This window comes from Gekko japonicus, unplaced genomic scaffold, assembly GCF_001447785.1.
Source record: "Gekko japonicus isolate JY-2015 unplaced genomic scaffold, Gekko_japonicus_V1.1 scaffold4420, whole genome shotgun sequence".
In the NCBI taxonomy this organism is placed as follows: Eukaryota; Metazoa; Chordata; class Lepidosauria; order Squamata; family Gekkonidae; genus Gekko; species Gekko japonicus.
This window is the reverse complement of record NW_015168796.1, coordinates 14,429-41,199: the sequence shown is the minus strand read 5'-3', so window position 1 is coordinate 41,199 and position 26,771 is coordinate 14,429. Positions and strand designations below refer to the sequence as shown.

The following is a 26,771-nucleotide window of genomic DNA, read 5'->3' as shown; positions in this document are numbered from 1 at the left end:
ATAGCAGGAAGGGAGTTGGTGCTTTCCCATAATCCATCAAGGGTGGTCACGCCTGGTGCTTCTCCAAATGTCTCCTGGTGCATACCGGTGATGACCTCTTTGGGCCAGGGGCACAGTGGAAAATTCCAGAGAAAGCATGTGCGCTGTGGCTGGCATCTCAGCAATGCCCATCAGGGACAGGGTGAGGTGTAAGGCCAGCTATTCAAGCGCATGGCAGCAAGCACACACACAACAATGGGCCCTGGGTCCCACAAGCACAGATACATAGACATTTGAGCAATACTTCATAAGCACAACACAGATAAAATGCAAATACAAGTCCACATGGTAACACAAGCCTCCTCCAAGACTTGATCACACCAATCTCAACTCTCTCTTGGGTCCTGATGCCTGCCAGTCATTCCCCCTGCCTGGGGGAAGCTGCGTTGGACCAGAATACAGTCCAAACTGCTGTAAGGAACACCCGTCCACCCTGAGCACTTACAGGGTGCGTCAAATCACCATTTTACCCCGACTGGAAGCAGGGGGCAGGGCTTCGTCATGTGCCCGCCTCCCCGCACCTCACCTGGGGGAACTGCGATCCCCCGCGATTCCCCCCGAATCGACCCCTGAATAGCACACTTATCCCTTCCAGGTAGAGATCTCCTGGAATTACAACTGATCTCCAGACTACAAGGATCAGTTCCCCTGAAGAAAGTGGCTGCTTTGGAGGGTGAACTTCATGGCATTATACCCTGCTGAAGTCCCTTCCCTCCTTAAGCTCCACTCCTGAATTTCCAGAAGTTTCCAAACCTGAAGCTAGCAGCCCTAATTAGGGCTCCCATTCCCCTGACAGGGGTGGGAGTTTGCCCGCTTTCAGGCCCCCAGATCCACCGGTCCTCATCTGGCTGGCGGGGGGAACCCTACCCCCAAAGTGCCCTGTCCATGGCAATGCGCCCGGCACACACCAAAGAACTCCAGGACGAGGACCGGGACAACCCCCTGCCGGCGGCCAGGTAAGACCTGGCAACCCTAGCCCTAATCAGTGGGGCTCATCACTGGAACTGTTTTAGAACTTAAGATGGGTGAAAATGTTACTGATGATAAGGATGGGGGGAACCATAACCCAATGATAGAACACATATTCTCCCTGCAGAAGCCACAAGTTCAAGGCCTAATATCTCCAGGTAAAGGATAAGCCTGGGAAGTTCACCACCAATATCAATAAACAAAACTGAACTAGATAGATCCCCTTGTCTGACTTACTATAAAGCAGCTTCATATTTTTAGGATAGACCTTTACTTACATGAGCACTGATTCAGTCCTTTAAAAATGTGTGTTCCTTTAGAGGAGTATCCTTTCATTTCAACCATTTACTGAAATTATATTTGCTTGATTATCAAGTTGCTGATGCAGGAATGAGGTAGTTCTATCCTGGGGTTCCCTAGCCTTTTTAAACTTGCGGGCACTTTTTGAATTCTGACACAGCTTGTTGGGTGCAGCCACAGAATGGCTGCCACAGTTGGCACAGCCAGTCACAAAATGGCTGCTGCAGCTTCTTGTGCAGTGGTGGCAGCTACCAGGAAATCAATATTTTCAAAAATCTGCAGTTAACCTAATGGCCAAGCAGAATGAAAAGTACTGAGAAACGTTGAGTGATTTCAGCAAAGTACTTTTATTCAGATGGAACAAGACAAGGAACAGCCAGCTCGCAGGCCGGTATATATGCACAGAAATCCTTCACCCAAAACACACCCCCTACTGCCCTATAGGCTATATACAGTAGCCGAGAGTCCCATAGGCTCTCGGCTGTGGACTTGGCCCTCTGATAGGTGCGGGCTAGGATCCGCTTGGCTATTGTTCTATCGGAGCAAAGCTTCAGGGCTTAGCCTGACCGCATGACCCAACGGTCGCGCACGTGGTAATGGCGGAGTACATTACACCCCTCCCCCCATAGTCCAGACTACCCACACACAAAGTCCTGGAGGTACGCGGGGGCCTTCCTGGTCCTCGTGGAGCAGTGGAGTTCTGGTGTGGTGGTCGTGGGTGCTACCGGGGCTCGTGGCGGGGAGGTCGGTTGTGGTGTTGCTGGTGGCGCCAGTGCCGGAGGTTCCAAGGCGAGATGGACTGGAACGGGTGCTGGGGCCGGTGGCTCGGCCGTGGAGGAAATCGCTTTGTCTGGCTCCATAAACTCCAGGTCCTCGGGGTCGTTCGGGAGAACCCGCCGCCGTAGTTGATCGATGTGGCAGTGGAGTAGTTGGCTATCCTCGCAGGAGACCTCATAGGATCAAGGTCCTCTCACTCGTACAACTCGTGCGGGGATCCAGGGTGGCCCTTGCGCGTAGTTCCTCGCGTAGACTGGGTCTTCCGGAAAGAACCCTCTCGTGGCTTGAGGCGATTTCATTGTTGGTTCTTCCTCGGGGGCCCTGTCCGGGTGTAACCGGTTCAGCCTGGATGTCAGGTGGCGACCTAACAGGAGCTTGGCGGGGCTGCGACCTGTCTCGGTGTGGGGGGTCGTCCGCTGACCAAACAGGAACGCTGCCCGCTTATAGTCCCAGTCCTTGCTTTCGAACCTGCGCAGCGCTTCTTTGGTGGTGCGCACCATGCGCTCCGCCTGGCCGTTCGTGGCCGGGTGGAACGGGGCTGACTGGACGTGGCGGATTCCGTAATACCTCGTGAATTCCTGGAACTCACTCGAGGTAAAAGCCATCCCGTTGTCCGTGACCAGGGTATCCGGGATGCCTTGGGCGCTGAAGATGTGCCACATCGCTCTGATGGCCGCCTTGGAGGAGGTTGACGGCACGGGAACCACCTCCAGCCATTTGCTGTAGGCGTCGACCAAGATGAAAAAGATTTGGCCCTGGAACGGCCCCGCAAAGTCCAGATGTAGCCGGGACCAGGGTTTGTGTGAGGACTCCCAAGCCCTCGCGGGAGCTTGGGGAGATGCCAGTCGAGAGGCCTGGCAGGGCTGACATTGTTTCACCTGCCCCTCGATGTCCTGATCTAGGCCTGGCCACCACACATAACTCCGAGCCAGGGCCTTCATCCGTACCACTCCTGGGTGTGCCTCGTGTAGTGCCGCCAGCACCCAGTCTCGGAGAGGAGGTAGAATCACCACCCGGCCTCCCCACATCACACAGCCTTTGTGGGATGAAAGCTCATCTTTGCGGGTGGCGAACGCTGAAAACTCGGGCCCCGCTGCTGTCGCGGGCCACGCCCTTCTCACCCAGTCCAGGACGCGGCATAGGATCGGATCCCTGGCCGTGCGGCGGGCGACCTCCCGGACGTGGACCAGCTGGTCTGGCAGGGTTTCCAGGAGCATGATCTGGTGGGCTGGAGCCGGGTCCGGATCCGTCGTGGGCAGAGTTAGGCGGCTCAGGGCGTCGGCGTGTCCCATCGCTTTTCCGGGCCTGTGGAGGAGCGAGTAGTTGTAGCCCGCCAGGAAGACGGACCACCGAATCACTCTGGGCGAGGTCATCTGGGGGGTCTGGGGCGAGCAAACCAAGGAGTGGCTTGTGGTCCGTCAAGACCGTGAAGGGCCGGCCGTAGAGATAGTGGTGAAATTTTTTCACCCCGGCCACTATTGCAAGCGCCTCCTTATCGATTTGTGCATAGTTGCGCTCAGCTGCTGACAAAGTCCGGGAGTAGTAGGCCACTGGGACCTCCCGACCATCCGGCAGCTTGTGCCCCAGGACCGCCCCGACCCCGTACAGAGAGGCGTCGCAGGCCAGAACCACTGGCAGACTTTCGTTGAAATGGGCGAGGACCGAGTTGGAGATGAGAAGCTCCTTGACCGCTTGGAACGCCGCAGCCTGAGCCGGTCCCCAGACCCACGGTGCGCCTTTATCGAGAAGCCGATGGAGGGGCTCCGCCACTGCTGCTTTCAAAGGGAGAAAAGAGTGATAAAAATTTAATAGGCCTAAGAAGGCCTGTAGTTCTGTTTTAGACGTGGGAGCTGGGGCATTGGAGATCACCGTCGTCTTTTCCGCCGTGGGGTGGATTCCCTGGGCGTCCACCGCGAACCCCAGGAACTCCACCTTTGGGGACCCTGAGGAGGCATTTTTCTTGTTTCACCTGCAGCCCGGCCTCATCAAAGCGTCGGAGCACGGTCCGGAGGCGGTCGGCAAAGGAGGCGGCATTGGGGGTGGCGATGAGCACATCATCTAGAAATGGCTGTACTCCCGGGATGCCTTTGAGAAGAGAGTCCATAAATGATTGGAAAATCCCTGGTGCCACTGAAACCCCGAACTGGAGCCGGTGGACCCTGAAAGCCCCCTTATGCGTGGCAATTGTCTGGGCTTCAGCTGTGGCGGCGTCCACCTGCAACTGCTGGTAGGCCTGTGCCAAGTCCAGCTTTCCAAAGATGCGGGGCCCCGCTAGTGCTGCAAGCACGTGGCTGACCACCGGTACCGGGTACGCGTGGTCCTGCAGCACCTTGTTTAGGGTGCACTTATAGTCCACGCAGATCCTGATGTCCCCGTTAGGTTTAACGGGTGTGACGATCGGGGTTTCCCACCGGGCGGACGCAACCGGCTCCAACAACCCTTGGGCCACCAACCGGTCCAGTTCCGCCTCGATCTTTGGCCTCATCGCGACGGGTGGATGCCGGGCCTTTATCTGGATGGGACGAACCGCTGGATCCAGATCCAGGGAGATGGGCAGCCCTGTGAACCTGCCGAGGGACCCATTGAAAACCCGCAGGAACTCATTGCATACGTCCATGAAATCTACCCACTGCAATTGATGGAGCCCCCCGATGGTCAAGCCCAGCGGCTTAAACCAGGACATCCCTAGGAGGCTGGAAAGCCGGCTGCCCACCACCAGAATGTCCAGATAGCCTTTGAAGTCCTGAAACTCCACCTTGAATTTGCCCCAGCCCCGTACAGCCACCGGATTCTTGTTAAAATCCTGCAATCTAAATTGTGGATTGCGCAGAGGGCCCCCCCCCCTTGGGACACACTCTCCGCAGTGTCTCCTCCGATATGATAGTAAACTCGGAGCCGGTATCCAGCTCCATGCTACAGGGGGACCCCTCTATACGGACCAAAACATGGACTTTGTTTCGGCCCTCCCGGAGCACTTCACCTACCTGGGGCTGGGGCTGGTGGGAAACGGTGTGTAGGTCGATGGAGTGGAGGTCCATGGTGTGGATCGGCTCTGCCTGGTGTGTCGACTTCTTGTTTTGCTGGCGGCGACCGCGGCAGACCTTGGCGATGTGGCCTTGCTTGTTGCAGGCCCGGCAGACGGCGTCCCGGAAACGGCAGGTCCGGCGTTCATGCGCCTCTCTGCAGCTGGCACATGGTAGGGCTGGCTCACATGTCCTTGCTGGCGGTGCTCCCCTCGAACGATGCGAAGGTGCGGGCTGGCGGCGGATTTGTAGCACCTCGTCTTCTTCGGAGTCGGTCGACTCCAATGTGGCTTGGGTGCGATGGACCGCATTTCCGCTGCGGTCCTGTCGGGCGTTCTCGTAGGCCATGGCGTCCTTTAGTGCCTTGTCCAGAGTCAAGTCGTCTTGTCTGACCAGGCGTCGGCGCAACTTGTACTCTCGCACGCCCACAATAAATTGATTTAGCAGCGTGTCTTCCAGGCTAGGGAAAGCACACCGCGTGGCGGCCTGTCGGAGGCCTGCCAGGAACTCGGAGGCCCTCTCCTCTAGGCCCTGGACCCTCTCGAAGAAGCCCACCCGCTCCGCGAATTTGGTTGGCTTTGGAGCGAGATGGTCGGTGAGGGCCTTGACGAGTACCTTGAAACTTTCTTCCTGCACTTTACGGGGTGTGATCAGATCCTGCAGGAGAAGGAGGGTTTCCATCCCACAGAAGCGGATGAGATGGCCCCTCTTCATACCTGGGTCGGTGATCTTCAGGCACGTCAGGTAGTTCTCTAGGATCACTACCCACGTTTCCCATTGCTCGGGACGAGAGAGGTCGAAGTGTGCGATGCCCTCGTGGGAGGTCGAGCCGGAGGAGGATGAGGAGGATGAGGTGGTGGCCGGAGAAGACATGTTCATTTGTTCGGATGTTTGCTTGCGAAGCGATGCGATGCGATGCGAGCGGGGATTGCTTTCGTGGTCTGACGGAGCGAGGCGCGATTCGTTGAGCGGTGATTCCGAGACGAAGTGTCGGAGGCGTCCGTGGTCTCGATCGGTGCTCGGTGCAGGCTTGGTCTCGTCCGGGTCCTGTTCAGGGAAGGTAGTATCCCATCCTCGTCGCCAGTGAAAAGTACTGAGAAACGTTGAGTGATTTCAGCAAAGTACTTTTATTCAGATGGAACAAGACAAGGAACAGCCGGCTCGCAGGCCGGTATATATGCACAGAAACCCTTCACCCAAAACACACCCCCTACTACCCTATAGGCTATATACAGTAGCCGAGAGTCCCATAGGCTCTCGGCTGCGGACCTGGCCCTCTGATAGGTGCGGGCTAGGATCCGCTTGGCTATTGTTCTATCGGAGCGAAGCTTCAGGGCTTAGCCTGACCGCATGGCCCAACGGTCGCGCACGTGGTAATGGCGGAGTACATTACACAGAAACTTCTCTGGGTAAAGGCCATACTTGGCCATACCTACCTTCTAAAAACACTTGGCAGGTGCTTGGAAAGGTGTTGGCTGTAGGATTGCCAAACCCCCCAGTTTGGCAGGTGTCCCCCACTGTTTTGGGACTTCTATCGGCTGCCGGCCAACTGGCCTTCGGGGGAAGCCCCACCCTCAAGCCCCAACACCCCCAGCCACCCCTCTCGCTTCTCTCTTGAGAGAGAGGAGGGAGAAGGGTGGCTGCGGGCCATGTCCGGGCTGCGGGCCCCTATAAGTGCAAGGAGCTGGCGTTTCCTGTGTGCCCGATGTCTACGGAGAGTGGGTGCACGTGGGGTGGGGAATGCCAGCTCTCTGCACTTAAAGGGGCCCTTTTAAGTGCAGGGAGCCGGTGTTCCGCATCCTGCGCGCGCCCGGTCTCCATGGACATTGGGTGTGGCGGAAACGCCAATTCCTTGCATTTAAAGGGGCCCCTTTAAGTGCAGGGAGCCAGCGCCGCTGGAAGATCGGGCGGGCGGGGGGATGTCCCAAATGTGATGTCATCATGTCAGGAACGCCCCGCCCTTTCCAGGAACGCCCCCCAAAATCCCCCACTGGGGGTCAAGATGGGACTTGGCAACCCTAGTTGGCGGGCATTATGGCACCCACAGGCACTGCATTGGAGACCTCTGTTCTATCCTAACAGAGAGGGGGGAGGTGCTTCCATTTCCCTTGTCATTTTAACTCCTCTCCCAGTAACACAGGACTTGAGCACTGATTCATGCACTCTGTTCATTCACTACAATATCTCACGTGTATATTTGTTGTGATTTTCTGAATCCATTCTGTTGTTTGTTTAGTTCTGACAGTTTTGCAGTACTTGGGGGAGAGGCTCTAATTTTGGTGTTTCTCATAGTTTGTGGTTTTCTCATGAATTCTGAGCACCCAGGGCAAAAAAGGAAGACAACATGGGCTTTGAAGCCACACTGTGGACTAAAATGCTCTTCCCTTTGAGGCTCACCTAGCATCTACACTATTTTCTTTTAGGCAGCAGGCCAGAATATTTCTTTTTTAACCAAGGTTTTAATTAGTGTTTACAATCTACTTCTAGCCGAATGGCTGTTACGAAAACCTTTTAGGTTGCTAGATGTTTTCCAGCGGCTTGAATAACCCTGACTAGTCTGATTTTGTCAGAGCTTGGCTGCTAAGCAGGGTCGGCCTTACTTAGTAGTTGGACGGGAGATCACCAGGGAAGACTGGGGTTGCTATGCAGAGGAAGACAATGGCAAAACCACCTCTGTTCATCTTTTGTCTTGAAAACCCCATGGCCCTGGGGGTTACCATGCGTGGGTTGTGACTCGATGACACACAATTATGTTTTATGCTCTGCGTTTTTGGGTGTGCTTTTATTTTTATGTTCTGGATTGTATTGGCTAGGTTTTGAATGGTTTGATCTTTTCATTATTTTAGCCTGTGAGCTGTCTTAAGCAGATCTCTGAGGAGGCAGCATATAAATGTTCTAAATACGTAAAACAAGAAGCTGCATAGAGGGGGTTCAGGACAGAGGGGCATGTTGGACATAAAAAGCCTATCACGTGTTTGTGCGATGTGATCATACTCTGCTTAGAAGGGCTGCCCTGCTGTCAAACTAAGAGAAGATGCCAGGTGCAAGAGTATGCCTGAAAGACTGCAGCACTCTTTTAGAAACATTCCATGGGGCCAGTGTAGTTTCATGATGCCAACCCATGGGTGGAACACAGGCCAGAGAACAAAAGAAATGCATTCAATTTTAAGAGGCCTTGACAGCTTTTATCATCCAAACTGGCTCTGAGATTAACAAAGGTCACTAACAACCTTCCCGAAGTATGGGTTGTTTAACATGTTCTGTCACAAAGAATGGGTTAAAAAGCAAAAAGGAAAGTTTTCTTGTGTAGTCCTTTCTAGCACAGTCTTTCAGTTTTTTCTATCTGCTTTTGTTGCCAGGCAGTTGTCCTACACCAACTTCTTCAAGATATGCTGAACCACACCCAGACGAGGAGCGCGAGACTTACTTTACTCCTGGGACCATTTTGACCTATATCTGTCGCCGAGGCCACGACATCATCCCTGGAATAAGTGCACTTGTAACTTGTCTTCAGAATAACACTTGGTCAGAAATTCCTGTTTTTTGTAAAAGTTAGTATAATGTTCCTGCAGTTAACAGCAATGCAAGAGCTACTTTTGCCAACAGTATTTTCTAGCCATAAGTCTTATGACATTAAGAATTTCAGAAGATGCAGTATTTTGTTTTACATGCAAGTTTAGAAACTGGTGCAGTAGTCCTTAAAAGATTATAGTGTTTAGGAAATGGAGTGATAGCACAGACACATGATATGCAATTAACTAGTATTCTGGAAAAAAAGATCCAGAAGTATTAATAGTGAAGAAAACAATTGTTGCCAGATACGAAAGTTTTAAGACTATCTACACAAAAACATAGAACTAAGCATGCTTATGGCCATTTTACCTGATTTAAATGCACTAAAACCTGTGTTGGATTGCAGCCAGAGGGCTTGTATGGGTGCAACAGGGCTATTTTGTTGTTATCACCACCAGTACCATCCTCAGCTACTCACACTGTTTTGGCATCTGCGTCTAAAGATTTCCTCAAGTTTCAAGTGTGATTTGTCTAACACTATGGATTATGACTCCTTGAAACGGGAGGTGGATCATAGGCATTCTTCATGCTCCTCTGATCCCAGGCTAGTGTTAAATTGTTCCTCAGTTAATGCCATACTCTGGTCTAGCATGCTAATTCCCAACCTTGCTTTCCTCTAGGAAAATCATGTGGCGATCCAGGAAAACCACAAAATGGCAGCGCTGTTATTCTAACTGATCTCCTGTATCGAGCAAAAGTAAATTTCATCTGTGATGAAGGGTGTGTATTGAGTTAGTTGTACTAGATGAGCTACAGACTTTGTTATGATATCAAAGTATGGGTCAACCCTGGGGAACAGAACACATCCATGGACTATCTAATTTTACCAAAAGAATTTGGCATAAACTGTAGAACCTTTGGGAGAGCTTGGTGCAAGTCATTCCCTGCAGACGATCAGGAAGGTTCAGGTAGAGTACTATTGTTTATTGCTTTAAATTGCTACGTTTTGTATTGGAAGAAAGTTGTAAAATGTTTTCAGTTGGGGTCTGTTGCAAGAAAAATGTCAGTTTTGTTTCAATAATTAAAAGGATTGTGGTATTTTATGTCTCAGTAAAATAGTGTCATCAAGCATGCAGAAAGAGGATAACAAAATAAACGTCTGATTAGTGGTATTATGAGGAGGGGAACTGCTTTTTCCAAAGTTCATTTTTTCAGATATAGCCATTGATTCCTCTAATTATCTCTCTTTCTTATTCCCCCTCTGTTAAAAGAGGGCTGCGTTGTTAGCAATTTCCACCCTTGTTGTTTTATGTTACATACCACAAGGTGGTGCTCTAACAGGAGGATGGAAAGGTTAGGGAATACATTGTTGTTCAGTAGCACAGTCGAGTCCAACTCTTCGCGACCCCATGGACCACATCACGCCAGGCCCTCCTGTCTTCCGTCGTGCTCCGGAGTTTCCTTAATTTCATGTTCGTTGCATCAATGACACTGTCTAACCATCTCATCCTTTGCCGTCCCCGTCTTCTTTGACCTTCAATCTTTCCCAGCATCAGGGTCTTCTCCAGGGAGTGCTCCCTTCTCATTTGGTGGCCAAAGTATTTGAGCTTCAGTTTCATTATCTGGCCTTCCAGGGAACAGTCAGGGTTGATTTCTTTTAGGATTGACTGATTTGACCTTCTTGTAGTCCAAGGGACTCTCAAGAGTCTTCTCCAGCACCATAATTCAAAAGAATCTATTCTTCGGTGCTCGGCCTTCCTTATAGTCCAACTCTTGCAGCCATACAGTACTACTGGGAATACCATTGCTTTGACCATACAGACTTTTGCTGGCAGGGTGATGTCTCTACTTTTTATCATGCTGTTTAGGTTCGCCATCGCTTTCCTCCCAAGGAGCAGACGTCTTTTAATTTCATTAAGTTCTGACTACTTAAACATAAATTGTTCTGTCTAACATTGAACTGAAATTCTGTCTATTTCCGATACAGATTAGCAATACAAAGTTAAGAAGTTAAGGTACTGCACGTGATCATGTTTAGTGGATTTATAAACTCTTTCTATAGATTTTTGATATATTGTATTATGGTTGCTTAAGACTGGTTGGAATTGTATTAGGGAAAAATGGTGAAAATAAAGTAAAAATAAGAGAAGGAAGAGGAAAGAAACCTGAGCAAAGGACTGGGAAAAAAGCTAATGATATCTGATTCTGTTTCTCCTTTCCATCTGCATCGGGCAAGAAAGGAGAAGATAATCATTTATGTAGCCTAGTCTCAGTGCACTCAAGGATTAACTTGAATTGGTTTCATAAGCAAATAGGCAGGGAATAGTTTATTTAAATTGTTGCAAATCTACCGCAGGTGCATAGAAGCAATTGCACTGGAGTTAATGATGCAAAGATGATGGGTTGGATCCAAAAGAGTGTTTCTGCAGAATGATTTCTGTCCATGGAGTGTGAGATCAGCTTGTTCATCTTACTTTACCAAAAACACTATCTGAGCTGAGATTTCCTTTTGTTCATAATAGAAAAATATGTGGTTTATAGTGATGAACCATTAAAGGCACTACAGAGCAGTAAGATAAGAGGAAATCTTTTTCTCTCTCTAGGTACAGATTAGTAGGATCACCTTTTACCCAGTGTTTAGCAAAGAATAACACTGTCGGATGGAATAAGGAGCCTCCAGATTGCCAACGTAAGTTTCTCCCTATGATTTTAGATAGCATAAACCTGGAATTTGTAATACTCTAGAGCAATGCTCCCTCTAAGCTGTGGAGTCTTGCAAGCAAAAATTCTGCTTTGTGAGCTACTGGTATTCAGGGCCGATCCTTCCATATAGGCAGGTTAGGCCGTTGCCTAGAGCACCTCCTGCAAGGAGCACTGGCCTGTCGATAACCCCCCCCCACAACTAACCGCACCCACTCGCCAAGGAGTGCATGTGGATCCCGGGGCTGACCTCTGCCATTTTGCAAAGGGTTTCTTTAGGGAGCTGGCAGCTACTTGTGAGGAAGAAGGGAGGGAGGGAGTGATGTAACGGTGGGGGGGGAGGAGAAAAAGGGGAGGGGATAACTCCAAAGACGACACCAGCCCAGGTGCCCCCCTCCATCCTCTCCTTCCCTCCCTCTTCCTTCCCTCACCAACCAGAAGTCTCTCAGGTGCAGGCAGAGGGCAACTTTTGCCATGCCCACTCCCTGCGGTTGCTGCCACTGCCACTCCCCTTCATGTGCTGAAGAGCCTCCCACTCCCTGGCCCCTGCCACCACCGCCACCCCTTCTGCCAGGCAGGCGGGGAAGCCCGGAGGAGGTGAAAGTGCATGGCTGCCCTTCGCTGGCTCTGCTCCCTATTGGCATATAGTGCCCCCCGGGGGGGCTGGTGGTGCCTGAAGAGGAAGCCTTCTCCTCCCCCTCCTCGCACCCCACAGTTGGTTTGGGAACTCCGGCAACCTCTCTGGAGGGAGCCTGGTTCGGATGTCTGGTTTCCTGGTGCTCTTTAAAAAAAAGAAAAGAAAAGAAAATGAAAATTTTTATTTTGACACACTCCCCCCCCCCGAACCTGACAGACTCTAAGCAAACTTTGGGGTGCCGCCCACAACCAGGCGAGGCAGTCGGCACCTGATGGGGGCAAGTGGAGGGGGTGGAAGCAGGATTGGGGACCAGTTTCTGCTTCTCAGTGACTGGGCTTTGTGGGAGCCCCACAGTGGCGCCCACCCTCCACCCCGCCACAGCCCTCTTCAAACAATGGGATTCTTCTCACTGGGCTGCTGGCTGGCAGCTGCGATGGTGGTGCTGCGGGGGGCTCGCCAGCCGGCCACCACTGATGCCGCTGCCTATGATGTGAGTATAATATATATTGCAAACCTTAGTTTTAACTTAATTTTATAAAAGTGAAAAAAGTTTATAAAATAAGTTGCTGTGCAAACTGTAGCTTCAGGACATTTCCAACTACTGCTGTCAGTTTTAAACTTAACAACTAATCACCCCATATTGAAGAATAAAGATTTGCTTAATGTTTGTTTTTTGCAGTCCTTGCGTGTGAACAGGCAGCTAGCTTCCCATAGAAAGCTATTTTGCAAACTGTTTATTAAAATGTAAGAACAGAAAGAATCTACAGAAACTCATTACCTAGAAGTGTGCATGTCCATTGGCAGAGACTGAAGTTGATTACTTTAGCTATAAATACTTTCTAAGTGATTTGCAGGATAAATACATTAAACTGTAGTGTTGTGAGTTCTACAGTCCTCATGTAGAGGAGTGGGGAATCAAACCCAGTTCTCCAGACTAGAGGTCACTGCTCTTAACCACTACACCACACTGGCTCTACCTGTATTAAACTTTCTATACATTTAATAGAATGCATTTATGTTTGAAAATTGGTGGGCCCATGGGGGTGGGGGGATGGGCAGAAGGTAGCCTCGCCTAGTGTGCCTAGTGTGCAAAAAAACCTGGCACTGGCCCTGCTGGTATTAAAGTTGTGAGTAAGCGATTTGGCTACTGTTTTTAGTTTGCTCTGGAGCCATCCTTCCTGAGCTAAGACAAAAATGTGTGAGGCTAAAAAACTGAACTAGCTCAAACTAACTCAGCTTAGAGGGAACACTGCTCTAGAGGCATGTGAGCCAGTGATGTGTGGTTTCCAGAGATAACTGAATTGGTAAATTTTCTAATGCCCTAAATCCAGCATGATCTGATTCAGCATACTTGTATTTAGTAAACAAAACTGTCAAAGACTGGGGGTTGTGACCCACCATGTCATTGCATAGGTGATCTGATTCCCATTTCCCCACATGTGGGACCCTGGAACAACTTCCTTCTGTTAGTTTGTCGGAGACTGAGTTTGTACTTTCACACACACAGTCGAACACACCAATAAAAGCAACGGACTTTATTAAAAAAGATTAGAAAAGTGATTCAGGCTTAACATAAGCAAGAATAGGCAGGTGCAACAAAATAACAAAATCTGTCTTCCCAGGGGTCATTTCGTAGAAAAAGAGGTGCAGGAGCTCATTAGCATAACTTATTTGCATATGCCACACCCCCTGACATCATCGGAAGAATGTCAGAAGGCAACACCCACAGCTCAGGCATTTAAGATCATTTAAACAGACTTCAATACATATCTCACTGGTACAATATATATATGAATTATCTAATTGCAACTTCTCCATAAAATATGCCCAAATCAAGCATTTCTGAGCCTGACATGACAACTGACAAAGGGTGCTTAAAGTTGTACTGTTCTTTCCCCCTCCCTCCCAATTAAATCACAGCCCTTCCAAGCAATAAAGCCCTTCAGCTTACCAGACCTCTTTCTACAGCCACAAAAGGCCATAACTAACCCCTAAATGGATGGAATGGGTACAGAACCCGGAAAGAAAAAGAGGTGGAAGGATGCAAAAGCCAAGGTTTTGGCAATACAAGCTCCGCAAGAACAGCTGATTTAACAAGGCTGTTCTTGTAAGTGAAGTAAGGTTTATTAATCACTCAGAAATCCCACTGATTCCTATTGTACTGATGATTAGTTACCAGCCACTTGGAAGTCATACCAGTGCAATACTAAGAATATATAAAAGGGAGAGGGAACCCTCTCCAGCTCCAAGGTTTTGACGGGATGTACTAAAAGGAAGGACAGGATTGCACATTGGAAACAATGGGAGAGACTTGAACACCCATTGGAAACAATGGGAGCCAGGAATGCCAACTGACTTCCATGGGTTCCATTGAAATACATTACAGTATAAGTAGAGTTGCAAAGAAAATGCGGAATGGGTTTTCCATTAGACTACCCTGGGACTGAAATGACAGGTCCAAGAGTGGAATGACAGCCCCTGGGGGTAACAGATGTGTTCTGAGGGTGGAATGACAGGCACCAGAGTGGAATGACAGCCCCTGGGGATAACACGAGTGTTCTGTGTAACTATATGAGCTTATGTTTGTATTTCTGGAATGACAGCCCCTGGGAGTAGCAGGAGTGTTCTAGGAGTGGAATGACAGCACCTGGGGGGTAGCAGATGTCATTCCACTTTGGGGGCTGTCATTTCAGTCCCAGGCCACATCTCCTACCCCTGTGGGCTGTCATTCCACTTTGGAGCCTGTCATTCCAGTCCCAATATACTCCTGGTACCCCCAGGGGCTGCCATTCTACTCTGGGGCCTGTCATTCCACTCCCAGAAAAAAACTGTTACCCCCAGGGGCTGTCATTCCACCGTGGGGACTGCCATTCCACTCCCAGAACACTGCTGCTACCCCCAGGGTCTGTCATTCCTCTCTGGGGCCCATCATTCCAGTCCCAGAGTAGCCTATTTGAGACCAGAGACCTTAGTTGAAAATCCATTCCACATTTTCGTTGCAACTCTTCTTGAGTTGTAATGTACTTCAGTGGAGCCCATGGAAGTCAATTGGCAATCCTGGCTCCCCTTATTTCCAATGGGCCTTCAAGTCTCTCCCATTGTTTCTAATGGGCAATCCTAGCCTTCCTTTTAGTACATCCCGGTTTTGACCTGCATCTCAAATTATCCTTATCTGAACAGGATTCTGAAAGCTACTGGACTTCCTCAAAGACTTATTCAAGATGCCTAAAGCAGAACAGTTAATCCCCTTTGAGCATGCTCCACAATTTTTATACGGGAGAGGGGAGAGACAGAATGTGCTTTTTCCAGGGTGCTCCATTTGTGGGGAGTTCCATCAAGTAATGTGACCCGCAGAGAGGAGAGTCCATGTCTGACCCCAGGGAAGGCGAGCATGCAAGCCAGGCCAAGAAGCTTCTTTCCCACCCCACCCCACCCGAAGCCATGCTCCAGGGCGAAGGAGGCGCTGGGAAACTCGTCAGCAATGCTTCTGTGCGTTTTGCATGCCTGCCTGCCTTCCAAGAACAACAGGTGCCTTCCCTGTCTCCATGGCTGAGGGGCAGCGTGAGTGACTCATGCAGAGGGGAAAGCGCGGCATCCAGTGACGGACTTCCTGCCCAAACTCCAGGCAACTGGGAAACTCTGTCAAATCCCGAGAAAGGCCCCGTAAAAGGAGCGGAGAAAAGGAGGGGAAACCCAAAGCCAGTTGGGCTAGGGATGAAAAGGAGGAAGGCGGTGTGGGAGAAAAGGAGAGGGAGCTGCTGCAGCCGCTTCCCTCTCCTCTTGCAGCCGCTTCCCTCTCCCCTTACAGCAACCTCGTGTGTGGCCAGCAGAGTCCCAAGTCGACTGCCCTCTCGATCCCTGGATGAGCGAGGAAGGAGTTAAGGCCAGGCTCGCCCTGCCCCAACTAGCTCCATCGGTCCCTCCCTCCGCTTGTACTCCTGGGTGGGCCGCCTCATCCACCAGGAGCGCACAGGCACAGCCGAGTGGAGCAGCAGCAGCCTCAGCCTGCAGGGCCTGACAGGGCTGCTGGGAGCAGGGGGCAGGGCTTGTTGCATGTGCCCGCCTCCTGGGCTCCTTTCTGCTGGAACCAAGCACTTTGTCTTCCTACATATACATACGTAAGGAAGGGCAGGTAGGTTACAATATCTTCACATCAGCCTAAGTAACAAAGCAACAGGTTGGAGATCAGGCCATGCATGTAAAAACTTGTCCCAGATGTTGTAAACTAACTTTATAGGAAATCTGGACCACTGACCCCCTGACCAGTATAAGCCAATCAAGAACATGATCCAGAAGTAGAAAAGAGCAAGAGTCCAGACTCAGGGCCGGCTCACTCACTAAGTGAACTAGACTTTCGCCTAGAGCAGGGCCATCATGGGGGCACCAGCACCGCGGCAGGTGCTGAACTGAGCCGCCCTTTCCTCCACCAAAAGCTCGCGCCGTGCGCCCTGGCCATTGCCGCCTCTTTGCTCCCCCCTGATTCCCAAAGCGACTGCCCTCCCTCCTTCCACCTGCAGCAGAAGGCGCATCCCTGCTCCAGAGACGGGACCCCATCCATGTCCACTGCCGGGGAGGGGGGTGTCAAGCAGTGTAGTCCTTCGGGGGTGGTCCCTGATCCCATGCTCCTTCTCAGCAGCCTCGGAGCCTTCACTACTCACCCGCTGGCTGTGGGGGGGAAGGCGGGGGTGAGTTCTCACCCCCGGGGAAAAGAGGCGGCAGGTGTGGTGGGGGCGTCTGAAGTGGCCACCGGGCGAGTGGAAGGGAGGCAGGCGGCGGGACAGGAGAGAGAGACGGTGGGCAGTCTGGACTGGGCATTCAGCAGCCCAAGCCAGCCAGCCTCACTGCTGCAGCTCAGCGTAGTGGGGAACTTTCACTGGGTGGATTTCTCCCTGTTGCACAGCAGGGAGAGACCCAGGAGTCTGGATCAGGCCAGAGATGAGGGGTGCGATGGGGGCAAGAAAGCCTCCTGTCCTGGCCACTGATGAAGGGTCCGCCCTCCTGAGGTGCCCTGGGATCTATGCAGCCCAAGGAGTTCTCGGCACACCCAAACAGGATGAGGAGATGTGGGGAAAGGGGGTGGTGGTGGTGCTGGGTCAGCAGTTGGTTTTCCACGGTGGTGTGTGGGACCTGTGGTCAGCCACTGAGGATTGCCTCTGCAGCCCTTCGACGATTGTCTCCCCCCCCCAGAGAGAGAGAGAGAGAATCTCTCTGCTGAGGGGTGTGTGTGATGGGGGGGCCCTTTTCTCTCCACATGGCATCTCTCTGGTTTCATCTCCCCCGTCAGGATCAGAGCAATTCATGGAGGAAAGTCTTCCTTCTCTCCAGGCCCTGCCTGGAGGTTGGCAACCCCATAATTGGTGAGCGCACGGTTGGGCACCAGAAGCCTCACCTAGTGTACAAAAAAACCTAGAGCCGGCCCTGAGTCCAGTAGCACCTTAAAGACTAACAAAATATGTGGCAGAGTATGAGCTTTCGTGAGTCACTGCTCACTTCTCCTTCACAAAAGCTCATACCCGCTCATATATTTTAACTACAGACAAACTAACATGGCTACCCATCTTGATATATCTTCATGATCCAGAAGATGATTCTTGAAGAAGAGCAGGACTCCCCCCTCCCATCTGAGTATAATTAATTCAGATCGCTTTGATATTCAAAGGTCTGGGAACAGCAGAAGGGTGATAGGGGTTTGACATGGAACTTTCTCCAATGTTGATAGATCCAGGTATAAGCTTTTATGTACACCCACACTTCCTCAGATACATTGAAATGGATGTTGACAGTCTGTAAATATAGGCAGACAGTGAACAGCAAATTAGCATACAAAATAATGTAGACCGCTCAGAGCCCTTAGGGGGTGAGCGGTATACAAATGGAATGTAAATTTAAAAAATAAAATTAAAAAAGATGCAAAGACCAAACTAGAATAATGGTGACCATATAAACTTAGCTTGTTGTTCCTGTTCAGTATTTGCATCTGTTAAAACATCTTAATTATGTTGTATGCTAATTTGCTGTTCACCGTCTGCCTATATGTATGGACTGTTAACTTCCATTTCAATGTATCTAAGGAAGTGTGGGTGTACATGAAAGTGCATACCTTGAATAAAACTTTGTTGGTCTTAAATGGGCCACTGGACTAAAACTCTCTCTACAATGTTGTTATTTATGCTTGGATGGCACATCAGGAAACAGGCTATTGCTTTAAACTGACAACAGGGCCAAAAACTGATGTTTTAACAGGTTGATTGATACAGAGGTGACCATCTCTCCTGACAAAAACTTAAAAAATGAATACATTTTAATTTTATGTCCCAACTTCATTGAGTAATTTAATTGAAATATTGGATTAAGGACCAAAAAATCAATTGTGGTTTAAGTTTTGTGCTCAGACAAATTTAACACTTTGCATGGAAGTTATTTTTATTGGCAGTACTTCTAAAAATGTAAAGACAATATAGTATGTATTTCCAGGGGTCGTTTCGTAGAAAAAGAGCTAGGGGAACTCATTAGCATAACTCATTAGCATATGCCACACACCCTGACATCACCGGAAGTGTGTCATAAGGCCACACCCCCTGACATCACCAGAAGTGTGTCATAAGGCCACACACACCCGCCCCCAACGGTCCCAGCCACCGGCGGCGGCCTTGCAGCTCCACTGCTGAGCCCCATGAGGGGCCCGGTGGTGGACCTGCAAGGCCGGCGGGAGTGCAAGGAAGCTCCGCGAAGGCCCTCCCTGGCCCCAGGCAGGCAGGGATGGGGAGAGGCAGGGAGGAAGCAACTTACCCTCCCTCTTCTCCTGCCTCCTCCTGGCTGAATGAGGGCCGGAAGCGAGGTGGCCGGAAGCAGGGGGCGGGGCTTCGTCATGTGCCCCGCCCCCGTACCTCACCCGGGGGAACTGCGATCCCCCGCAATTCCCCCCGAAATGACCTCTGTGTATTTCCCTTAGATTGGTTACATTTAAAGGGGGGAAATAGGCACTGAAAAATGTTGGTACACAAATTGTAACACAACCAAAGAATTGAGAATGATTGTTAGTTCTGTATCACATAGAGGCAAATCTGAGTCAGAACTACTCCAATACATTCTCTTTCACTAAAGCAGGGGTGCAAACATCTTTCGTGGCACCAACGCGCAAGGGAGCCTGAGACAGCTGAGCTGACAGAGAGAGACCAAACAACTCTGAACAGCTGACCCAAACTGGCCAAAGTTTGGTAAATGTCTGGGGAGTGTATATTCCCCAAACATTGGTTCCTGGGCCTTGAACCAGCACAAGTTCAGCTTCAATTTTGGCTTGTGAGGCGGTTTGTCTCCTCCCTATTTTTAAATATGCAGAAATAGAAGAGAATTTAAACAAAAGAAAAATCCACTCTATATGAAAATGTGTATTCAAGGCTTTAGTGCGTACAACTGGCTTTGGGAGTTGTGAAACATGCTGACTTCAGCCGTCAAAGCCAGATTAAAAGCATAAGAGAACATAAGAGAAGCCAATGTTGGATCAGGCCAATGGCCCATCCAGTCCAACACTCTGTCACACAGCTGCCAAAATACCAGGTGCCATCAGTGGGGCCAGGACACTAGAAGCCCTTCCACTGTTGCCCCCCCCCCCAAGCACCAAGAATACAGAGCATCACTTGCCCCAGACCAAGTGTTCCTATTGGGGTGGTGTTATACCCCATTTTTAAAAAATTATTTTGCTTTTAATTCCCATAATGCAAGTTTATACAAATCATCATAACAAAGGAAGAAATAACATTTAAACTAATTTATCAAGGATAACCTACAATATGCCCAAATTCAATTGATTTCTAATATATCTGTTGTCCCATCTTTATAATCCACTTGGGAATGTTCCCACAAACTTAATTCTACATTCCGAAAATATATCATTATATAATTCATACATCTTTTGTTTTTCTTGCCTCCCCCTAATCCCAAATGAATTTTTTCAATTGCTATTATTATTTGTCAATTTATTTCTTTACACTTCTAATGTATAATTTTATTATGTAACTATTACAATTAAAGGGAAGCAAGAATTACTGCTGAACACCAAAATTTTATCTTCTACTGTTTATCTTCGGGATGTGCTGCCTGCTCTGGAATCTTTGGTTCCCCAAAGCAGTCCCTAAAAGAGACTCGCCATTGGCAGGCTGGGGATCTTCCCCATACAGTCTTACCCGCATTGTGCAATATCCCAACTTAAATTTAAATAAAAGTTTCTATTCCAGCGCTGCTTATTTCGCATCCTTATCTAGTCTTATGAGCCACCAATATGGTATTTTTAGTTCTATTAGTCTCCACTGGACGCATATTTCTTCGAGAGGTCAAGATTTCATATGGGAGATCTGGGAAATTTAGATGATAACATCATCTAGTTTCAAACTTTTTTGGCTACAAGCAGTTTTTAAAATTAATTTCTTTGTTTGAACATCCACAATCTCTGCAATAACATCCGGGATTAAGGCTGGTGACCCGGCTCTACTAGTGTTTAGTCTGTATGCTGTCGTAACCACTGTACCCAGAAGTTTCAGCTCCCCACTCAACCAAGAATTTAAAGCTGTAGTCAGGTTGGTATTCAGTTCAAAGTTTAGTGGAATCCCATTAATTTTATTTTCTGCTCACACACTCTAAGTTCTAATAACATTAATTTACTTTTGGACCAGGCTTCATAATCACGTAGCTCCCAGATAGCTTGTTTGCTATTTTTCACTTCTGCTGCAGCTGAGTCTGCAACTGCTTAAATTTCTTCCATGCTCTTTGTTAAATTGTCTATTTTTGTTGTCATTGGAGTGATAAGACTCTTGATTTCTTCTTTTATTCCTTGTTTCAGTTCTGTAAAAAGTTCTTACATGAATTCGAATCTTCATGTTTCCTTTTGCTGGCCTGAGCCTCCTCTCCTTCTGATTCAAGCAGCGGGGGGGGGGGTCTTTGTTAGATAATCCCCTTTCTTCCTTGGCTGGTGGAGGTCTGTGTGTTTTCTTCTTTTGACCCTTGGGTCGTCCCATCTCAGCCTTCAAGATTAGTTGTATTAGTATTTATGATAAGCGTTTTAAATTCTTTTAGTTTGAAACAACGTGGAGACAGCGTCTGGTGCGAGTGTTCTAATCAACGTCCGCTGGAAGTCCTGGGGTGGTGTTGTACCCCATCATACATTGGAATTTGGCTTGTGATAGTGAATACACCCCAAATACAAGCTATTTTCATACCACTATCTTTGAAGGAAAATCATAGTCAAATAGTCGTACATTGGTTGCCAATAAGCAGAAATTTCTGTTAATTTTGATGAAGTGCTTTTCTGTCTTTCAGCAATCACTTGCTCTTCTCCTCCCAGTATTACTGGGGGCACTCATGATGGAGGAGGAAGTATTGAGAATTTCGCCTACAACTCAGTAGTAACTTACAGATGCAATAATGGCTTTTTACTAATTGGAGAGACTTCTATTCATTGCACAACTGAAGATAACGCAAAGGGAATCTGGAGGGGCCCTACTCCTGAATGTAAAGGTAACTATTTCTCTCTCTCTCTCTCTCTCTCTCTCTCTCTCTCTCTCTCTCTTTGTGTGTGTGTGTGTGTGTATTTTGCCTTTATCCCTACTGGGAAACCAAAGTGGTTTACATCATTCTGCTCTCCTTCATTTTATCCTCACAGCAACCCTCAGGTACGCTGAAAGTGTGTGACTGGCCCAATTTAACTCCAGGTCTTCCAGATCCTAATCCAAGACTTTAACTACTGTAGCATACTAGTTTTCTTCTGTGTTTGTAGTTCAAAAATCAATACATTCAGGCTGAAGCATGCATCATCATGTCTTAAAATGTAAGGCTTGGATTCTGTGAACAAGTTAAGTTCCATGTGCAATTGATAGCCTCTAGCATGGAGTGCACTTCTCCTCCTGCTAAAACTTCCACAAGATCAGTGATTTTCAGTGCACTCTTGTGCAAACAGAAGTGATAGCAGAAGAGAAAATGTGGTTTGTGGCAAAGACTATGTAGCACACACAGACCTTGTTCATCACGTCTAATCTCAAATGCTTTGATGCCTGGCTTCTATCAAGTGCTGCTGGGAAAAGGTTTGGGAAGTTATAGGTGTTAACTAGGGATGCTTGAATACCTGACAGTTTGGCTCATGAACAGGAATTTTTCCACACACACCCCAATAGTTCATTGATCTCTTCATCGTTGTTTGGCAGGTTGTTTCACTGTACTTCTTCACCATATTCTTTCACATGTGTATTGATTCTCACACAAGTTTTACTGCCTCCCATCCTTGTAAAACTGCTCTGCTCAGTAGGCAGTTCTTTAAATGACAACGAAAATGTTTATAAATCACATAAATCAGTCATAATGACCATAAGAACATAAGAGAAGCCAATGTTCGATCAGGCCAATGGCCCATCCAATCCAACACTCTGTCACAGTGGCCGAAAATACCAGGTGGCATCCAGAGGTCCAGGATGCTAGACGCCCTCCCAGTGTTGCCCCCCCAAACACCAAGAATACAGTGCATCACTTGCCCCAGACTGAGAGATCCTATCGATACCTTGTGGCTAATAGCCACTGATGGACCTCCATATGTTTATCTACTTTCCTCTTGAAGCAGTCCATGCTTGTAGCTGCTACCACCTCCTGTGGCAGTGAATTCCATGTGTTAATCACTCTTTGGGTAAAGAAGTACTTCCTTTTATCTGTTCTAACCCAACTGCTCAGCAATTTCATGGAGTGCCCACGAGTTCTTGTATTGTGAGAAAGGGAGAAAAGTACTTCTTTCTCTACCTGCCCTATCCCATGCATAAACTTATGAACCTCGATCATGTCATCCCTCAGCCGTCATTTCTCCAAGCTAAAGAGCCTCAAGTGTTTTAACCTTTCTTCATAGGGAAAGTGTTCCAGCCCCTTTATCATTCTAGTTGCCCGACTTCCGGTCTGTGACCCACCGATTTCGGAAGGTTCCCGGGTGAGCTCCCGAAGAATCTCCGAACCGCCAGGCCCTGGTGGGGGATCTGAGGCACTGGAACCCATAGGGTCTTCTCCGAGGGAGACTCTTGGCAGGGAGCTTGAGCTGGGGGCTCTCACGTGTGGCGGCACGCGAGTAGACCCCGGCTCGCTCCAAAGCAGGGACCTGAGAGGGAGCACTTATGGCCGCCATAAGTGACAAGGCAAGATTTTATTGATTGATTGATTGATTTTACTTTTACCCTGCCCTCCCCGCCAAGGCTAGCTCAGGGCGGCTCCCATAAAACTAATAAAACAGTATACATCTTATAAAATTACAGATACATCAATTAAAAGCAATAATATCGATGGCGATACAAAACAGTAAAGTGCAATTGGAGACACGTTCAGTGGTGCCACCACTCTAGGTCACTTCTGGGTCTGAGTCCACACGGGGCGCAGCTGGTAAGGTGCCGCTCCTATCGGGATGCTTGCCTAAAAAGCTCTGTTTTCACAGCTCTGTGGAACTGTGGAAGGTCCTGCAGGGCCCTGATCTCGCTAGGGAGCTGATTCCAATAGGACAGAGCTGCCAGAGAGAATGACCTGGTCCTTGTCAATGTCAACCTTGCAGCCTTCAGACCAGGGAGGGCCAGGCAGTTTTGAGATCCTGATCACAGTGCTGTTCGGGGACCATGCGGGGAAAGGCGGTCCCTCAGGTAGGCCAGTCCCTGACCATAAAGGACTTTAAAGGTCAAAAACAGCACCTTGAAGTGAATCTAGTATGCTATTAGCAGCCAGTGCAATGTCTTTAGCACAAGCTGGATGGGTTCCTACCTGGGGAGACCCATCAACAGCCTGGCCACTGCATTTTTCACCAGCTGCAGCTTCCAGAGTTGCACCAAGGGCAGCCCCATGTAGAGAGCATTGCAGTAGTCCAGCCTCGAGGTGACCATTGCATGGATCACTGCAGCCAGATCATTGCATTAGAGGAAGGGAACCAACTGCCTAATCAGTCGAAGGTGGTAGAAGACTGTCTTAGCAGTGGCTGCTACCTGGGCCTCCATTGTTAAGGAAGCATCCAGGAGCACTCCCAAGCTCCCGACCCTCGGCGCTGGCACCAACGGTGCCCCCATCAAAGGCCAGGAGTGGGATCCCTACCCCCGTACCGCTCCGACTCAAGCACAGGACCTTCGTCTTTGTCGGATTCCATTTCAATCAATTCAGTCTAAGCCATCCAGCCACGTCCTGTAACGCCCGGTCCAGGTTTTCTGGGGTAAAGTCAGACTGACTGCCCAACATCAGATAGAGCTGGATGTCATCCGCATATTGGTGACATCCCAGCCCATGCCTCCTGGCAATCTGGGCAAGGGGGCGCATATAGATGTTAAATAGCATCAGGGAGAGCACGGCCCCTTGAGGTGCTCCACATACTAGTGGGTGCCTTCGGGACTGCTGCTCCCCAATAGCCACCCTTTGTCCCCGACCTTGGAGAAAGGAGACAAGCCATTGCATGGCAAGCCCCTGAATTCCCATGTCGCCGAGGCAGTGGTCGAGTAGCTGGTGGTTGACCATGTCGAACTCCGCCAACAGGTCTAACAACAGCAGCACCACCGCACCGCCCCAATCCAGGTGCCTCTGGAGGTCATCTGCGACCAGTACTTTCTCCGTCCCATGGCCTGGGCGGAAGCTGGACTGGAAAGGATCTAGCATGGAAGCATTATCCATAAAGCTCTACAACTGTATCGTCACCGCCCTCTCAATTAATTTGCCCAGATAAGGCAAATTGGAAACCATCCGATAATTAGCCAATTCGGCCGGTTCCAGAGATGGTTTTTTAAGGAGAGGGGGTAAACAGAACTTCCCGAAAGTTGCAACAGCGCGAGTTGCAGCAGCACTGAGCCCCCCCATGCCTTCCTCCCACCATAACACCTTCCTCTCCTTTCTCTCCCCCCCCGCTCGGATGCCAGCACCTGGCGTGCATGGGGGGGACTGTGCAGGAGGCGAGGGGGATGCCGCATCTCCTCTGCACCTCCAGCCATGTTGGCGCCACCAGCTGGCCTGGAGAACGGGAGGATTGGAGAGGGGGGTCTCCTGGGGGGTCCATCCCCGTGCACCCGTGCCCTCACTCCCTCCCCCCGCTGCCGCACTCACTAGCCTTGCTGGGTGCTCACTCCCTCCTGCCTCCCTGCCTTCGCCGCCTTCCTGCCTTCGCTGCCGCCGCCAGGGGGCTCCCAGCAGCGGCAGCCTCCTCCTCCATGCAGCCCTGACCCGACACAGCAGTAGCAGCACCGCCGCCGGCTCCCCCATGGCCAGGCGCACCGGAGCCACAACCGCCCCACCACAGAGAGGGCAGCCAGAAGGGCCAGGCCGCCTCTCCCCTGCCCAGCCGCGGGGAAGCTGCTGCAGCAGACAGCGGTGCTCAGGAATGGGGCGGGGGACGCGGGGCTGGCTGGTTGGCTGGCTGGGGATGTGGCTGCTTCAGTGGCGGAGCAGGGGAGGCGAACGGTGGCATGCGGGCTTTTGGCGGGCAGGTGAACTTCGGCGCCCCATCCAGGGCCTGCCGCCCCATCCAGGGCCCGACGCCCCATCCAGGGCCCGACGCTCTAGGAAACTGCCTAGTTTGTATTAAACTCACAACTAGTCTGCAACAACTCACAACTCACCCACACACTTCTAAACACAGTCCCCCCACACAGTACCCTCAGCTAAATAACCTCAGCTGAAAAACACCCCTCTAGCAGCTCTATTTCCTGCTGTTTTTAAAAGCTCAGAGTTCCTTGTTTTTAATGTTAATACAGGGAAGCAGGGGTCGTTTCGTAGAAGAAGAGCTAGGGGAACTCATTAGCATAACTTATTAGCATATGCCACACCCCCTGACATCACCGGAAGTGTGTCATAAGGCCACACACCCCGCCCCCAACGGTCCCGGCCGTCAGCGGCGGCCTTGCAGCTCCACTGCCGAGGAGTGCAAGGAAGCCCCGCGAAGGCCCTCCCTGGCCCCAGGCAGGCAGGGGTTGGGAGAGGCAGGGAGGAAGCAACTTACCCTCCCTCTTCTCCTGCCTCCTCCTGGCTGAATGAGGGCCGGAAGCGAGGTGGCCGGAAGCAGGGGGCGGGACTTCATCATGTGCCCCGCCCCCGTACCTCACCCGGGGGAACTGCGATCCCCCCCGAAAAGACCTCTGCAGGGAAGGCATTGCATGGAAAAGACATTAAACAGTATTTTTAACTTCCATAAATATGCTGATTAGTATGGTGTAGTATAAGTTATAAATGATACAGTAATGCTGCTACAGCATGAAAAATGTTTAGGTTTGATGAGAAAGTATTGAATATATTTCAGTATTTTCCAATGTCAGTGTTTTTTTCTGATAAAAAATGAGGGGAGTGTAACCAATAGATATCCTTCTTAAACAAGTCAGGTGATTCTAAGGGCACAAAAATATGGTAGCTGTAGTTTGCCCTGATGGTCAGGATGGTTCTACTCATGATTATACAATTTTGAAATTACTTTTTTCCTATGATTTGTCTTGTAGCCATGATTATGCTTACCAGCCCCGTGCCTTCTAGTCAAGAGGTAGAGAAACATATTTCTTCAGGTGAGTTAACAGGGGAATGCTGCTTTGAGAGTCTTCATAGTAATATGACATATAAGCTGCATCCACATATCACTGACTTTTGTGCTAGAGCGATCATTCACAGCCTGATTTTCCTGGTGTGCGGAAGACAAACTAGTGGCAAATGATTGTTGCAGCAGAATGATAACACGATAGCAAACCATGTATAGATGTAGCTGTAAATGTTAGAAATACTGTAACTAAATAGGTGACTTTAATGCAAGGTTTGATGATCCAGTATAGTCTTGAATGAAATTGGGTTGA

General features: G+C 49.7%; 1 protein-coding gene across 1 annotated transcript in view; it reads left to right on the top strand.

The window, feature by feature from the left end:
- The window catches only part of LOC107114261 (complement decay-accelerating factor-like), a gene marked incomplete at its 3' end in the record, with an annotated part of 59,945 nt that extends 33,456 nt beyond the window's left edge, over window positions 1-26,489 (top strand). The window contains exons 3-7 of the mRNA XM_015415705.1: window positions 8,468-8,659; window positions 9,302-9,401; window positions 11,225-11,310; window positions 21,271-21,468; window positions 26,427-26,489. Coding sequence (XP_015271191.1) covers window positions 8,468-8,659; window positions 9,302-9,401; window positions 11,225-11,310; window positions 21,271-21,468; window positions 26,427-26,489 — 639 coding nt within the window. The remainder of the gene's footprint in view (window positions 1-8,467; window positions 8,660-9,301; window positions 9,402-11,224; window positions 11,311-21,270; window positions 21,469-26,426) is intronic.
- Between the last annotated feature and the right edge of the window lie 282 nt (window positions 26,490-26,771).